The sequence below is a fragment of the Rhinoraja longicauda genome, chromosome 13 (assembly GCF_053455715.1).
Source record: "Rhinoraja longicauda isolate Sanriku21f chromosome 13, sRhiLon1.1, whole genome shotgun sequence".
In the NCBI taxonomy this organism is placed as follows: Eukaryota; Metazoa; Chordata; class Chondrichthyes; order Rajiformes; family Arhynchobatidae; genus Rhinoraja; species Rhinoraja longicauda.
In genome coordinates this window covers 3,069,092-3,087,422 of record NC_135965.1, presented here as the reverse complement: position 1 = coordinate 3,087,422, position 18,331 = coordinate 3,069,092, and the positions used below count along the sequence as shown (strand labels likewise).

Below are 18,331 nucleotides of genomic sequence, written 5' to 3'. Positions count from 1 at the left end.
GAGAGCTCTGTGTCGTAGGTAGATGATGGCGTCCTCCACCCCGATGCGAGTCTGGTAGGCGAACTGCAGCGGATCCATTGATGGTCTCCCCAGGGGGCGGAGATGGGCGAGGACCAGATGCTCCCGTGTCTTCATCAGGTGTGATGTCAGTGCCACCGGCCTGTAGCTGTTGAGTTCCTTCGGGTGCGGCGTCTTTGGTACCGGTACCACGCAGGATGTTTTCCACAGCTGTGGAACTCTCCCCAGTTTCAGGCTCAGATTGAAGACATGCTCCACTATTCCGCACAGCTGGTCTGCACAGGACTTGAGGGTGAGGAGCCTCGAGCTGATGCTGTCCGGACCAGCCGCCTTCCTCGCATTGATCTTCCTGAGCTCATTCCTCACCTGGTCTGTGGAGAAAGGCAGATTGGAGCACAGGGGCTGAGTGCTCAAGGGTGTGAGAGGGGGAGGGGGTGTGAGAGGAGGAGGGGGTGTGGGGGGTGGAGGTGGTGGTGGTGGGGTTGGGGCAGGAGAAGCAGAAGCAGTGGGTGGTGACTGTGACCCAAGTGCTGTGGGAGGGGAGGTGGGGCAGTGTACTGGACGTGCAGGCAAGGGGGGCTGCAGCGGTGGTGACTGGACCGGGGATGGGGTAGGTGACTGATCGAACCTGTTGAAGAAAAGGTTCAGATCGTTTACCCACTTCTGGTCCCCTGCGGCCAGGGGGGACTATGTATAAACACAGCTGTAATTTCTACATGGTGAAACCAAAATGTATAAAAATGGCCTTTATTAAAATCTGACAATGTGCACTTTAACCACATGTGACTTTTTCCTATTACAAATCTCAAATTGTTGAGTACAGAGGGAAATAAATAAATGATGGGTCTTTGGCCCAAGCATTATGGAGGCCGCTGTATTTTCAGCAAACTGTGGCCTATTTGTACATTTAAGGTCATAATGTAAATAAACTATGAATAGGCTATACAATTTAAAACTGGTCTTGATGATATTTTGTATGATATATTTTGCATGAGTACTATTTTGTATTTTCACAGGGAGATTAGCAAAAATGAGATTTTGTCTATCAAAAGATTTCTGTATTGGACTCTGCTAGGATTTTGTCATGCCTTTATATTTTTCTTTGGTGCTTATCTTCTGAGGGGAGAAAATACATCTATGATGGGAGATGGCCAGGTAGGACAAACGGTTTGATTCTTGCCTGTCTTTATTTTTTTTAATTACTTTTCAATCTAAAATTTGCCACCTTCATTTGTTAAATTGTGAGGAGCATAAATAAATGGTCACTGTTTGCGGCCACACACTGAATCACACTCTGAGTCTGTGGCCGCATACTAGCTGCATCCTCTTCATCTGGATAAGTGTGGTACTGGAGCTGGTGAAGAGGAAGAGCAGGTAGTTGGCCTGCTACACCAACTCAACTCTGGCCTACCTGCGGCAATCAATCTAATCACATTCCTGCTCCCCAGCACCAGCCTCAGGCTTATCCACGTTACTGGTCCACAACTGTAGTTGTATGTCTGTTTATCTTCCTGCTCCTCATGTCCAGGCACGTGGCAATCCACATACCTGCTTCCCAGCATCCATCAAGATCTATACATGTCTGAAGAAGGGTCTCGACCCGAAACGTCACCCATTCCTTCTCTCCCGAAATGCTGCCTGACCTGCTGAGTTACTCCAGCATTTTGTGAATAAATACCTTCGATTTGTACCAGCATCTGCAGTTATCTTCTTATAAGACCTATCCATGTCTCCACTTCCCAACTCTGACTGCCGGAATATCCATAATTTTAATCTCTTTCTCCAGTCATTCACACAACCACATCCCATGCTCTATCTTTGACAGTACCATATTCATTTCATGATTTTAGATAATGTATAGAGCCAACGGCATTTCAGTTTCTTTGCATTACATGAATACTGCAACTTGCCTGCATTTCATACAAAAACATTTGAGATTAGTCTAAGCAGTTTGTAATTAATGCAAGATAATTCATATCTGAACATTATCAGAAGTAACATTCAACGGTCTTGAGGTTATCGTGCATTATCTCTTTCTCCAAAATTATAGTTTCCATTTAATTGCGACATTTCAACTTTATATTTGAAGTTAAAGAAGCATGGAGACTTTTTATGCTTTTATTTGAAGTGATCTAACTAGATCATTTGCAAGACCTTTTATTTGAGCTGGGATATTGTGTGAACATTTGTGCATAAATGTTTAAATGCACATGTAGAGTTTTTTTTGTCTCAATTTTGTCTCATAATTGTATAATCTAATGCTGCTGACTGTCATTAATTACTGTTCAACCCTTGGATAAACATTATTAAAGTGATTATTTTCAGTTTCATTGTGGAATTAGTTATCATGTGCAACATTGCATGGGTATTATTCATTAATAACTGCTCACAAAAATAAACGCAGTCTGTTAGTTGAATATTTGATGAGAACCAGGATGCAACCAAATAAATAACTTGGTCCATTTGCCTCAAATATGTTTAATAGTATAGTTGTTAACATTTATAAAAGGGATTTTTTATTTTTTTTAGCAAAAGTGATCTGTATCAGTTAATCATTTCTTTCAGCATTAATATGCATTCTTTTAGAAGGATATGGGTTTGATTTTTTTTAACTCTACCTTTTAGATGTTTGGAAATTGGACATTTGGCTTTCTAGTCTTCACAGTTATGTTTATAACTGTTACATTAAAGGTAAGTATAAAATGCTGAAATGAAGCCTAAACATTGATCTAATTTATTGATTGATACTACTAATGTGCTTTTTCTCCTCTACTAACTTCTTTCTATTCCCTCATGATTTTATACACCTCTTTCAGAGCCTCTTAGCCTCCTATTCCCAAGAAATAGACTTCAGGGACACAGTATGGAAACAGGCCCTTCAACGCACTGAGTCCATGCCAACTAACACTATCCTACACACTTGGAAAATGTACATTTTTTTTTACCGAAGCCAATTATCCTATGAACTTCTATTCTTTGGAGGAAACCGGAGCACCCAGAGAAAACCCACGCGGTCACAGAACATAGAAACTCTGTACAGACAGCACCCGTAATCAGGAACTAACTCAAATTTCACTGTAACTTAATTGGTACTGACCTTGAAACATTGAACTCTAGTCTCTGGCACTATAAGGCAGCAACTCTATTGCTGCGCAACTGTGCCGCCCCGTCTTTACTGAGGACCTTTCGCGTTATAACTATTATCTCTACAGTCTAAAAGTCCTAGCCTGGCCAACATCTCGCTATAACTCAAGCCCATGAGTCCTGGCAATATTCTCGTGAATCTTCTCTACATTCTTTCCAGGTTGATGGCATCCTTCCTATACAACTGGTACATTTGTTCCAAACTTCAATACTCAATAATCTGGCCAATGAAGGCTACTGTACCAAAAACGTTCTTTACCACTCTACCTGTGACACCACTCTCGGGGAATGATGTGCATGTGCTTCTGGACCTCTTTGCCATCCAACAGTCCCCAGGGTCCCGCCCTTTGCCACAGAGCCCCCTGCCAATGCCGCCACAGTCCTGCCTTAATTTGACTTCCCAAAATTCAAACCATCGCACTTAATCTGCATTAAACTCCATTAAACATTCCGTGACCCAATTTCCCAGCTGATCAAGATCCTTCTGTCATTTTTGATAATCATTCTCACTGTCTACGTTACCTCCTATTTCAGTGTCATCTGCAAACGTACATTCTTATCCAAATTATTGATATAACTTCAAACAGCAATGGGCCCAGCAGCGATCCCTGAGGCACAGCACTAGTCACATGTCTTCAGTCCAAAAAACAACTTTCCACCCCACCGCCACTCTCTGCTTCCTTCCATTAAGCCATTTTGGTATCTAGTGAGCAAGTGTTCCCTGGATCCCATGTGATCTAACTTTCCAAAGCAGCCTAACATGTAAAACCTGATCAAAGGCCTCGCTGAAATCCAATGTCAACAGATTTGCCCGCGTCACCCTACCATGTCTACGGCCTTGAACTCATCAACCTACAACGTCTACAGTCTTGTCCTTGTCAAAATATGCTTAGTACTTCTTACCTTGTCACTTGGTTTTGCGAGCACTGGTAAATACCATGAAATTCTTGCAGTTTCTGAAATAATTGCTGTTATATGAAGTACACATAACTAGAGTCATAGAGTGATACAGTGTGGAAACAGGCCCTTCGGCCCAGCTTATCCACACTGGCCAACATGTCCCAGCTACACTCGTCCCATCTGCCTGCGCTTGGTCCATATCCCTCTAAATCTGTCCTATCCATGTACCTGTCTAACTGTTTCTTAAGTGTTGGGATAGTCCCAGCCTCAACTACCTCCTGTGGCAACTTGTTCCATACACCCATCACTCTTTGCGTGAAAAAGTTATCTCTCAGATTCCTATTAAATCTTTTCCCCTTCACCTTGAACCTATGTCCTCTGGTCCTCGATTCCCCTACTCTGGGCCAGAGATTCTGTGCATCTACCCGATCTATTCCTCTCGTGATTTTATATACCTCTATAAGATCACCCCTCATCCTCCTGCGCTCCAAGGAATAGAGACCTAGCCTACTCAATCTCTCCCTACAGCTCACACCCACTAATCCTGCCAACATCCTCGTAAATCATCTCTGAACCCTTTCAAGCTTGACAATATCTTTCCTATAATATGTTGTTTCCTATAACATGGTCCAATAACTACAGAAATAGAAAATATAATTTTTGTTGTGCTGGCACCTAATCTGTTCAGAATGTTGTCAATGAATAATACTCATGAGACATTACTGAAGTGTACATTGTAACTTCTAGTTCCAGCAATTCATTTATCTGATGCTTTATTGTTTGCATTTGAATGTATTTTAAGCTGTGATTCACTAATTATTTTTCCCCATCTACCTGGTGCTTATGATGTTGCTTATCCCAGTAACCCTTCTATTTTTTTTCTCTCTCACTTTTCTCCTGCTGCAAATGAAAATAAGCTTGGAGTAGAGACATATTACTGGACCTGGATAAACCACTTTGTTATGTGGGGTTCAATAATTTTTTACTTTGCCTTCGCTTTGGTTTATGGATCTACACTTTGGTAAGTTTGTTTTTATTGCTTTTTTTGTTGTAAAATGTCTACCTTCAAGCGAAATTTTAAAATGTCTATATTCAAATAACATGAGAGTACATATATTCATGGTCAGAAAGCACCACTAATCTGAAACTTTTTGAGCATTGAAGATGTTTGAAGTCTAAAATAAAAAACAGGAAAATCCTGGAAATACAGCAGTTCAGGCAGCATCTGTGGAAAGAAACAGTTAACGTACCGCATTGTTAGAGCTGAGAAAGAGAAAACAATTTAGTTTTAGGTTGCAGAGAGAGTGAGGAAGGGATGGGTAGGTTTACTGCCACCGAAAGGATTTACATTTTTGCACAAAATAATTATAAGAATCAAATATATTTTTGAGGAGCCAATTAATGTGTCAAATTAATGTCAGACACTGCCCAACCTATATCCAGCATCTTCCTGTTTTAATATTTTTACAGTATCCTCTGGATTTTGGACAAAATTTTATAAAATACAAAACAATGTAAAACAAAATGTTCAAATGTTGATTAATGGAAGAAGGGACACAGGGTGCTGTGTCCCATACATGCTTAAGATAATCAGAAACATTCCAATTCTACTAATTCTGTAATTTTACAAATGGGGAGAGAGAGGGTGGTGGACTAGCAATCAGATCAGATAACACAGGTTAAGTCATTACTTTTGTTAGGTGTTTTAGTTTTCTGTGAATGAGTGTAGATTATTTCAACAAATTACAATAATGACATTCATTTGAAAAAACATCCTGAAGGATCCTTATAAAATAATTTAATAATCCTGGCTCTTATTAAGGATGGCTGATTCCGAAGATGAATAGCACATTTTGCTCCATGAAATGCTCTTTAGAAATTGTTACAAGATGTCCGACAAAGTGTCTTTGTGGAACATCACTCCAAGGGAAATGCTCTACACTCTTTCATTGTCCAAAATATCACTTAAATTATATAAATTAATTGTAAAACTGTTAACTGTTATGAATTTAGCAATTGATGTGTGCAGCTTTTAAGACATTACGGTTGTTGGCTTTAAGTTATTTGCATTTCTTTATTTCCAATAGTGGGTTGTTGTTAACAATTGCTTCTAATAGGCTTTCAAAGATCAGTCTGAAAAGGGGACCTATTCCTATTCTCCTATTAAATTCCAACATTCTTGCCTCGAGCACAGACAGAAAATATCTGTTTTTAGCATCAGCTATTTCTTACCATCCTCTATAATTCTTCCTACCCCTTTCCCTTCTTTTGCTTTTACCTCTTTTTAGAGGTTCTTATAGACAATAGCCAATAGGTGCAGGAGTAGGCCATTCGGCCCTTCGAGCCAGCACCAACATTCAATGTGATCATGGCTGATCATTCTCAATTAGTACCCCGTTCCTGCCTTCTCCCCATATCCCCTGACTCCGCTATCCTTAAGAGCTCTATCTAGCTCTCTCTTGAATGCATTAAGAGAATTGGCCTCCACTGCCTTCTGAGGCAGAGAATTCCCCAGATTTATAACTCGACTGATAAAAAATTTCCTCATCTCCGTTCTAAATGGCCTACCCTTTATTCTTAAACTGTGGCCCCTGGTTCTGGACTCCCCCAACATTGGGAACATGTTTCCTGCCTCTAACGTGTCCAACCCCTTAATAATCTTATGTTTCAATAAGATCCCCTCTCATCCATCTAAATTCCAGTGTATACAAGCCTAGTCGCTCTAGTCTTTCAACATATGACAGTCCCGCCATTCCGGGAATTAACCTAGTAAACCTACGCTGCATGCCCTCAATAGCAAGAATATCCTTCCTCAAATTTGGAGACCAAAACTGCACACAGTACTCCAGGTGCGGTCTCACTAGGGCCTTGTACAACTGCAGAAGGACCTCTGCTCCTATACTCAACTCTTGTTATGAAGGCCAACATTCCATTGGCTTTCTTCACTGCCTGCTGTACCTGCATGCTTCCTTTCAGTAACTGATGCACTAGGATACCCAGATCTCATTGTACGTCCCCTTTTCCTAACTTGACACCATTCAGGTAATCTGCCTTCCTATTCTTACCACCAAAGTGGATAACCTCACATTTATCCACATTAAACTGCATCTGCCATGCATCCGCCCACTCACACAACCTGTCCAAGTCACCCTGCAACCTCATAGCATCTTCTTCACAGTTCACACTGCCACCCAGCTTTGTATCATCTGCAAATTTGCTAATGTTACTTTTTATCCCTTCATCCAAGTCATTAATGTATATTGTAAATAGCTGCGGTCCCAGCACCGAGCCTTGCGGTACCCCACTAGTCACTGCCTGCCATTCTGAAAGGGACCCATTTATCCCCACTCTTTGCTTTCTGTCTGTCAACCAATTTTCTATCCATGTCAGTACCCTACCCCCAATACCATGTGCTCTAATTTTGCCCACTAATCTCCTATGTGGGACCTTGTCAAAGGCTTTCTGAAAATCAAGGTACACTACATCCACCGGCTCTCCCCTGTCAATTTTCCTAGTTACATCCTCAAAAAATTCAGGAAGATTAGTCAAGCATGATTTCCCCTTCGTAAATCTTTCTAGTATTTTTGCATTTTTTCATATCAGGGAAGAATAGAATGGGAGTGAATTATCCCTATTTTTATTGATTTCTAAAGAGGGCATGTGGACCTGATCTCCCCACTGTTGCTCTGTTTGCGAATCTAGTCCATTATTCATGTGGGTTTCGATATTTGAGTTTGTAACATTAGAGGGGATTTAAACATGTTTTGGTCTATAATTCAAGTGGTACTTTACAGAACTGTGCAACAAAATGTGTCTCCACTTTCTTCCTAGGCCATTTTTGCAGTTACAAAGTATATATGCGGTCTTCAGACATTTGTTGTCCAGTGCTCAGGTCTGGCTTGGCATTATCGTCATAGTAGTTGGCTGTTTGTTCCCAGATGTCCTAAGAAAAGTATTCTGGAGACATACACGACCAACTTTGGTACAAAGATCGCAGGTAGGTCCCATTTACTCTAGCAACAGTAGCATATTTTAGGTGTGTTGCATTTAAAATCGAAATGAAAACTTTAAGTTCATTGGATAGCAGATCATTGGATAAAATAATACATTTGGTACTTTAAGACATGCCCTCTTAATGAAACTGCATAACTTTATTATGATGTAGGTTTGCAGTTCACTTTAGATATCATGTTGTGTTTGTGGTCAATTTCTAATAATGAATTCTAAACATGCAACATGGCATTCGCTGAACACAAGCATAAGTAGTTTGATGTCTAAATTAATCTACATTATATCTGTGTGATAAATTATGAGAAAAACCATTTGGTCCCGCTGTTATTTTGACAAATATTTTCCCGTTTCATCGCATGTGTGTGGATCACTTTTCTCAATGTATGTATTGGTTTATAATGTAGATAACACACGTTTTGGTCCTTGCAACTGTGCGCAGGTTAATAATATGAGAAGCTTTTTGAACAATTGTTATATTGGGTCATTTTTAGCAGGACCCTCATAGTAAATCTTATGTATTTGGTTTTGTCAAATGGTTGTAATAAGTGTACGAAGAGCAGTAGAAAGATTGCAAAGGTGTATCAACGTAATGTTTTACAATATTTTGATCACCCAGTTTGTTCAGCTTATCATATTAAGATATTTCTTAACCTATGTGACCTTGATTTGTATGTATACATATCTTGAATCTTACAGTGATGACTATACTTAGACTTTTGTGAAACTATACTTAGATGTAAACATGATTAGTAAAATTTTGAATAATCAGTTTTCCTACTATAAAATTGAAAGAACAAACAGAATGTAGAACAGGAACGGGCCCTTTGGCCAATATTGTCATCTAATTCCTTCTTCTTGTACATGATGCAACTCCCTCCATCCCCTGCACATTCACGTGCCTATCTGAAACTCTTAAACACTGTCGTATCTGCTTCCACCAACCCCCTGGTGCCTACCACTCTCAGTGTGTAAAAGAAAACGCTGCTGTAAAGCTTATACTAATAATCATTATTATTATTTATTTGAAAAGGGACAATGTACATTAATTGACATTCAAACAAATGTTAATGTACTCGAGTTAGCCGAAAGGCTAGTTTTCATCGACAGTCCCTTAGCCTGATGTTGTTACGCGTCGTTCGGCTGCAGCTCCAGTTGATTAATCTCCGCACTGGCCTGGTTCAGCTGCTCCAGCTCCCCCTGCATGCGAGGCTCCAGCTCCTCCTGCATGCGGGGCTCCAGCTCCTCCTGCATGCGAGGCTCCAGCTCCCCCTCCATGCGAGGGTCCAGCTCCTCCTGCATGCGAGGCTCCAGCTCCCCCTCCATGCGAGGGTCCAGCTCCTCCTGCATGCGGGGCTCCAGCTCCTCCTGCATGCGAGGGTCCAGCTCCTCCTGCATGCGAGGCTCCAGCTCCTCCTGCATGCGAGGGTCCAGCTCCTCCTTCATGCGAGGGTCCAGCTCCTCCTGCATGCGGGGCTCCAGCTCCTCCTGCATGCGGGGCTCCAGCTCCCCCTCCATGCGAGGGTCCAGCTCCTCCTGCATGCGGGGCTCCAGCTCCTCCTGCATGCGAGGCTCCAGCTCCACCTCCATGCGAGGCTCCAGCTCCTCCTGCATGCGAGGGTCCAGCTCCTCCTGCATGCGGGGCTCCAGCTCCTCCTGCATGTGGGGCTCCAGCTCCTCTTCGTCCTCCCGCTCTTTGCCGCTGTCCTGGGCCTCAGGCTCTGCGGTGTCGCCACCACTGCTGTCCCGGGCATCTACCTTAAATATTCTTTATGCTTTCCCCTTCTCACCTCCAGTATTTTGAGATTTCCACTCTGGCAAAAATATTCTGACTATCTAACCCTCCTATACCCTTCTTAATATTATAAACCTCTCAGCTCTCGCTTTAGTCTCCAACGCTCATGAGAAGATGATCCAAGTTTGTCCAACCTCTCCTTGTAGCTAATACCTTCTAATCCAGCAAGCCATAGAGTCATAAAGCTGTACAGCATGGAAACTGGTTGTGGGACAACTCGTCCATGTTGACAAGTTGCTTAACCAAGTGTATCCCACTTGCCAGTGCTTGGACCATAACTCATCCAAACTTTTCCTATTCTTGTTTCTGTCCAACAGTCTTAATTCTACACACCTCAACCACTTCCTCTGGCAGCTCAAGATCCTTGTAAATCTTTTTTGCACTCTTTCCAGATTAATGACATTCCTATAGCAGGACAAACAGACTGTGCACAGTACTCCAGATGTGGCCACAGCAATGCTTTCTCACAGCTGGAACATGATATGCAACGCCTCTACTCGGTATACTGACTGATGAAGATGACCACTCTTAACCATCTGTCCATTTGTGTCATCACCTTCATGGGTACCTGCGCCCATTGGTCTTTCACTTCTACAACACGTTCCAGGGCCCTATCATTTACTATGCAAGTCCAGCCCTGATTTATCCTACAAATGTGCAACACCTCGCATATTAGAAGAATTAAACACCATCTGCCATTTTTCGACCCATTGACTTGGTTGACCAAAGATCCTTTTGTAATCGCTGTTCATTACAACGCCAATCTTACTAACCATTCCACCTACATTCACATCCAAATGCTAATGTAAATAACCAATAACATTGAACAAAGCACTGGTCCCTGTGGTACACTACTTATTATAGGTCTCCTTTGTAAAAAATATTCTACCACCACCCTGTTTTTGTATCCATTTGTTAGTTCACCATGGGTAGATACCATGTGATTGAACATTCCAGACAAGGATACAATGCTGTACCCTGTCAAATACCTTGCTAACAAGCATGTAGCTAACGTCTACAGCACTGCCCTCATCAAACCACTTGGTCACCTCTGCAAAAAACTCAAATCAAATTAGTGAGACACAATTTCCCATACACAGTCAAGTTTACTATCCTATATTAAACTTTTCTAAATGCATGTATATCCTATCTCTAAGAATCCCCCTCCAATAACCTACCCAGCACTGATAGTCTCAATCATCTGTTATTCCCAGGCTTCTCCTTGCAGCCTTTGTTAAATAAAAGAACAACATTAGCCACTCTCCAGTCTTCCAGCAACTCACCTGTGGCTATCAATAGAACAAATATCTCAGCCAACTTCTTTCCTAGCTTCCCGCATTGTCCTAGCACACTGGATCTGGGTCCAGGGATTTATCAATGTTTATGCACTTTAGTTTAGTTTAGAGATACAGCGTGGCAACAAGCTCTTTGGCCCACCAAGTCAACACCAACCAATGATTACCTGTACACTGGTTCTGTTATCCCAGTTTTGCATCATGTTCCCGAGTTCCCTAACATCCATGTTAAATGCAGGTGAGAAATATTTGATTACCGTCTCGCCCGTCTCCTGAGGCTCCACCCATAGAGACCTCAGTGATCTTAGGACAAGATAGAACAGTACAGCAAAGGAACGGGCCATTTGGTCCACAATGTTTGTGCCGAATAAGATGCCAGGTTAAACTGATCTCATCTGCCTGTACATAATCCATATTCCTGTATTCTCCTTCATTCCACATGCAAAATGATTTTCTCACTATTATACTCAATGCTTTTTTTTAACCACTCTACCAGTATTTTTGCCTTCAACATAGAACAGTACAGCACAATAGGCCCTTTAACCCACAATGCCTGCGCTAAACATGGTGCCAAGACCAACTCTTATCAAGAACATAGAAGATAAAACAATCCAGCACAAGAACAGGTCCATCAGCCAACAATGCCTGATGATGACAAACATGATGCCATGACCATCACTTATCTGCATGTACGTAACTCAGACCCCTCCATTCCCTGCATATACATACGGTGCTCTCCATAATGTTTGGGACAAAGACCCATCCATCATTTATTTATTTGCCTCTATTCCACAATTTGAGATTTGTAATAGAAAAAATTACATGTGGTTAAAGTGCACATTGTCAGATTTTATTAAAGGGTATTTTTATACATTTTGGTTTCACCATGTAGAAATTACAGCTGTGTTTATACATAGTCCCCCCCCATTTCAGGGCACCATAATGTTTGGGGCACATTGGTCTTTGTAATTGCTCAGGTGTGTTTAAATGCCTCCTTAATGCAGGTATAAGAGAGCTCTCAGCACCTAGTCTTTCCTCCAGTCTTTCCATCACCTCTGGAAACTTTTATTGTTGTTTATCAACTTGAGGACCAAAGTTGTGCCAATGAAAGTCAAAGAAGCCATTATGAGACTGAGAAACAAGAATAAAACTGTTAGACACATCAGCCAAACCCTAGGCTTACCAAAATCAACTGTTTGGAACATCATTAAGAAGAAAGAGAGCACTGGTGAGCTTACTAATAGCAAAGGGACGGACAGGCCAAGGAATTTATTCACAAAATGCTGGAGTAACTCGGCAGGTCAGGCAGCATCTCAGGAGAGAAGGAATGCGCGACGTTTCTAGTCGAGACCTCCAGACTGATGTCAGGGGGGCGTGACAAAGGAAGGATATAGGTGGAGACAGGAAGATAGAGGGAGATCTGGGAAGGGGGAGGGGAAGAGAGGGACAGAGGAACTATCTAAAGTTGGAGAAGTCAATATTCATAAGACCTCCACAGCTGATGACAGAAGAATTCTCTCTATAATAAAGAAAAATCCCCAAACACCTGTCCGACTGATCAGAAACACTTTTCAGGAGTCAGGTGTGGATTTGTCAATGACCACTGTCCGCAGAAGACTTCATGAACAGAAATACAGAGGCTACACTGCAAGATGCAAACCACTAATTAGCTGCAAAAATAGGATGGCCATGTTACAGTTTGCCAAGAAGTACTTAAAAGTGCAACCACAGTTCTGGAAAAAGGTCTTGTGGACAGATGAGACGAAGATTAACTTATATCAGAGTGATGGCAAGAGCAAAGTATGGAGGAGAGAAGGAACTGCCCAAGATCCAAAGATAACACCTCATCTGTGAAACACGGTGGTGGGGGTGTTATGGGCTGGGCATGTGTGGCTGCTGAAGGTACTGGCTCACTTATCTTCATTGATGATACAACTGCTGATGGTAGTAGCATAATGAATTCTGAAGTGTATAGACACATCTTATCTGCTCAAGTTCAAATAAATGCCTCAAAACTCATTGGCCGGCAGTTCATTCTACAGCAAGACAATGATCCCAAACATACTGCTAAAGCAACAAAGGAGTTTTTCAAAGCTAAAAAATGGCCAATTCTTGAGTGGCCAAGTCAATCACCCGATCTGAACCCAATTGAGCATGCCTTTTATATGCTGAAGAGAAAACTGAAGGGGACTAGCCCCCAAAACAAGTATAAGTTAAAGATGGCTACAATACAGGCCTGGCAGAGCATCACCAGAGAAGACACCCAGCAACTGGTGATGTCCATGAATCGCAGACTTCAAGCCGTCATTGCATGCAAAGGAAATGTAACAAAATACTAAACATGATTACTTTCATTTACATGACATTGCTGTGTCCCAAATATTATGGAGCCCTGAAATGAGGGGGACTATGTATAAACACTGCTGTAATTTCTATATGGTGAAACCAAAATGTATAAAAATGGCCTTTATCAAAATCTGACAATGTACACTTTAACCACGTATGATTTTTTTCTATTACAAATCTCAAATTGTGGAGCTCAGAGGCAAATAAATAAATGATGGGTCTTTGTCCCAAACATTATGGAGGGCACTTTATGTCTATCCAAAAGTCTTTTAAATGCCACTAACTTATCTACTTCAACCACCACACCCGGCACCATCACCACCCCAAGATCTCTGAATGCTGTTAAGGATCCTGATATTAACTGCAGACTTTCCCCTTTCATTTGACATCCCATTTGAGGTCACACTTGCCCAGATTAAGCTCCATCTGCCATTGCTCCACCCATATCTGTAACTGATTTATCCTGCTGTATCCTTTGATAGCCTTCTTCACTGTCTGCACTGAAGCAAACAACAGAGGCCCCAGCTCTATCCCTGTGAAACACCACTAGGCACAGCTCTCCAGCCAGAATGCCACCTTTCCACCACTACCCTGTCTTCTCTGGTTGAGCCTGTTCTGAATCTAAATAATGAAGTCACTTTGGAACCCATTCATCTTAATCTTCTGAATCAGCCGACCATGAGGGACCTTGTCAAATGCTTTACTGAAGTCCATGAAAACAATATTGACTGCCCTACCCTCATCCACCATCAACACCTCTTCAAAAAACTTCTCAACCTGTTTCTTAGATTTTTGTTTCTGAAAAGATCTTCCTATATTAGTGACACATTCAGGATCAATTGATTCCAGCCAGCATCGCTCATCTCTGACATAGCTGTTGATAGGGAACATTTACGTATTTGCAAATTGAAACAATTAATCGAATCTTTAAAGTATGCAAATTGTCCACAACACACATTGTACCAGAACTTAAAACTAAATGAAATATATCAAAAATTATGCATTCATTTAATATGGATTTAAATTGTAGTACATGCTCGGAGCAGCTTTAACTTGGACTTTTTTTACATTGTGACTAAGAAGCTGTTGAATTTAAAATTTAAATTATTGTTGATCTTCAACCCTTGTATAACAAAAAATGCTGTTTGTGCTAAAGTCATTGTCGACCTAAGTGAGAGCTGGTATTTGGCATTGGGTGGATGCATGTTTGTCTTGCTAATTTGAAATGACAAGGAGGGCTGAACTGGAAAACCTGAGATATGTGTGTCTATACAAGGCAGCTGCTGAGTTAAAGAATGAATTTCAGCCAAGCAGCATCTGGAAATTGGCTATCAGGCTGATAGTGACCGGGATAGTATGCGCCCATGTGTGTGATATTCAGAGAAGGGGTTTATTTTAATGAACTTGATTCTTCTACACAGGTTACATTTTTCAAAAAAATGTTTGCAGTACTCACTTTGGTAACTGCTTTCAATAATCTTGGGCAACTGTTTCTCAAATCTGTTTTGAACTTTGCTAAAATAATGTTATAGACCTTGACCTTCACCAACATTTAGTACATAAATGTTATTGCAGTCAGAATTGTTATTAATATGCAGGATGAGTCCTATTGGAACCAGACTCTGGTCAGGAAACACTAGCACATGCAAATAGTGGTGGAATTGTGTTCTGTAAATGGCAATTCATTTGAAATCTGACGTTTTCTGCTAACTAAAGTAAGGGATGTGGAGGGAAAGCTGGGTAAATAATAATGTGAGAGTTGTCGATAATTTTATGGAATGGTGGAAGGTGTTTCAAGTCAACTGGCTGTATCCCATTCGACATTTCAGGTCCCGGATACAAAGCATTGACTGTTTCTCTTTTAACAGAGCTGCACTTATTGCTGAGCATTTTTGAATATTTTCTCTGTATTTCAGATTTTCAGCATCTGCAGTGTTTTGTTGTGATTTTCTGTTTCTTATATTTCTGGGCAATGATTAAGATCTATAATTCACATCCATTTTCCATGAAGTGACTGCTGAGCTAAACTGAGAGTTGCATTGGTTCATCAAGTTAATTCTGTTGTGGAGTGCTTAATATTCAAAAATTCTGTCGACAATTTGTGTGGTCATTTCATGCAGTGTTTGAATGCTGTTGCCACCAGTTTGGAATGCATGATGTGATAGTGGATGCACCCAAATATGGTTGATGAGATTTTGTCCATTGTGGCAAGTCTTAACTGAAGGATGCTGAAAGGGTCAACCTTATCGGAGCTGCTATTAGTGAATTTGATTTGGCAATTCTCATGTAGCCAAGTGTTTGGTTTTAACTTTCGCCACATACTCTTATTAAGATAGTGTTGCAGACTTTATCAACTACTGTTTGAGTTACCTGCAAGGTATACTAAAAGTTATCTATAGAACTGATTCCAACCACCAGGGAAGCTATTTATGTCAGGCTTCCTGAAACAATGTCAACAATGGAGAGTGAAGAACTTGAATTCTCACAAACACAAAATTTCACACAAAATTATAGATCTTGGCCAAAATATTTTGGTGGCAGTGTTCAGTTCAAACAAATTATTTTAGCTGAATGAAACAACAAATTAATTTACACTCCACTGGCTGTTGAGAGCTACCGCCTGTCTGAAAGAGAATGGTGAACTGTACAAGCTATTGTAAGAAGGTATTTAAACATGGCGAGAAATGTGCAGTTCAGTTGGAATCTATTAATAAAGTGAAATTTTAGCCAAAATTTGTTTTAATTGATACAGGCTGTGCATTTTCCATCTATATCTGCTTTACGTTACTTTTTCAACCAGATTGCGATTGTACCACTCTGTAAAACGGAATGCAAACCGTCTGGATAGTCCTCTAGCAATAGAAGAATTTTTAGATGCTCACTCAATACAATTACTACAGGTGGCTGTAAGCTGGTTTTATTTCATTTTGCTTTTGTATAAAAATGATATCCTGATTTGATAGTTTTTTTTAACTGAATATGTGTATAGATCATTAGATGAAAAGTGCTATGCCCTTAGATTTTCATTCCTTAACATAGTAAGTGTTCAGCTTGTTGTAAGCACAGATCAGTTTATGTTTTCAACTCGGATTAATAAATGTTGACTTGAAGTAGCAGCAACTTGTCCATATATCTATATCCTCTTTAAACCATATATAATTGTGTGTGTGCACACAATGCAAAAGATTCATGAGAAAGATGTTTACCATTGATTCTGATGCTTTAAAAGACTTCAGAGAAACAACACTTGTAGGAATTGAATACTATGTTTCATTAATTATAATGAACCTTTAGAAGCAGTATTTTACCAATCTTCTGAAACTATATCAGGACATGTCCAGACATCTTGTTGAATTTCCATCTCATTTGCTAATGTTGAAATTAATTGCCAAAGCAATGCACCTTCGCAGTTAAAATCACAAACATACACCTTCCCAAACAAATTCAATATTGTTATAGCAAATCCCGATTAAAATCATCCTCTCGTTACTCGGACTGTAAATTGATCTGAATTGGAAATGTCTTTAACACACTTGATTTACAAAGAAAATATATATTTTTGCTTTTTTCAGCAGGGAACAAAGTTAATATACCAGGGGGAAAAAATAAACCCTTTTCCTAGTTTGGCTCTATATGTCTTATTTACCATAGGAATAGATGATAACTTTTTTAAATTGCTATATAATTAGCAGATTACTTGAATAGGATTTGACTATGGATATTTTTGTCAAATAAAATTAACTCAGAACTTCATCTCAAATAATAGTAGTTAGCATTTCAATCTCATCTTCCATTATATCCCAGTTTTCACTTATTTTAAAATCCACAACATAATTTTCCTGACATAAGAAGCAATTGAGTGAGTCTATGCCAGTTATTAGAGAAACTCCATCAATCCCATTCCACATTTATTTCTCAGTAACCTGTTCTTGCTCTCATGGCCATGGCCCCCCCGATTAACCTGCCACTTAACTACACTAAAGTGTAATTTACAATGGTCAATTACCTACATCTTTGAGATGTGGAAGGACACCAGATACTGGGGGGCATGGGTAAAAGAGGGGGGAACCCATGCATTCACAAGCCACACGGACACCACCTGGACGGTGTTGATCACTAAAATAAACCTCGCGCTAGGGTTTGGTTTGAGATATCAGCAACTGCCCGATCCCTCAGTAAATACTGCATGCTCATTGTATGAACCTGGACTGTTTCAATTGGCCACCTGGGCGAGCAAGAGTTGTGGACGTGGCCCAGACTATCAGGTATCCCATCCATTGACTCCATCTTGGCAAGGCTGCCAGCATAATCAAGGATCAGTATCACCCCTGTCACTCCCTCTTCTCCCATCAGCCAAGAGGTACAGAAGTTTGCAAATGTACACCTCCAGATTCAGTGACGGCTTCTTCCCAACCACCAGACAATTGAACTGTCCTCTCACCAGGTAGAGAGTGGTCCTGACCTCCCATCTATCTCATTGGAGACCTTTAAACTATCTTTTATTAGACTTTATTGGATACCTTTTTACCGTTATACCTTTAATCCTGTATCTGTACATTGTGGATGGCTTGATTGTAATCATGCATAGTATTTTCACTGGCTGGATAGCATGCAACAAAAAAACTTTTTTACTGTACCTCAGTACACATTGACAATCTAAACTAAACTAAAGGAAATCTATTCCATTCATAGCCATCTAAATTGCTGCATCTAAGGACATGGAAGAACTATAAGGAATTGTGACGTGTTAAAAGCGTTATTGAGAATAACAGATAATTCTATAACACTATATAATTATATATATCTTCCCATCCCCTCCCCTTTC

The 18,331-nt window shown here is 40.6% G+C and overlaps 1 protein-coding gene across 5 annotated transcripts in view; it reads left to right on the top strand.

Moving 5' to 3' along the window:
• atp11b (ATPase phospholipid transporting 11B) overlaps positions 1-18,331 on the top strand; it is a 148,825-nt gene that overhangs the window by 103,943 nt on the left and 26,551 nt on the right. For 4 of the 5 annotated variants that reach the window (XM_078410212.1, XM_078410207.1, XM_078410209.1 and 1 more), the window contains 4 exons: positions 1,035-1,173; positions 2,644-2,709; positions 4,980-5,083; positions 7,894-8,059. In XM_078410212.1, coding sequence (XP_078266338.1) covers positions 1,035-1,173; positions 2,644-2,709; positions 4,980-5,083; positions 7,894-8,059 — 475 coding nt within the window. The remainder of the gene's footprint in view (positions 1-1,034; positions 1,174-2,643; positions 2,710-4,979; positions 5,084-7,893; positions 8,060-18,331) is intronic. The other variant, XM_078410211.1, reaches the window with a different exon arrangement.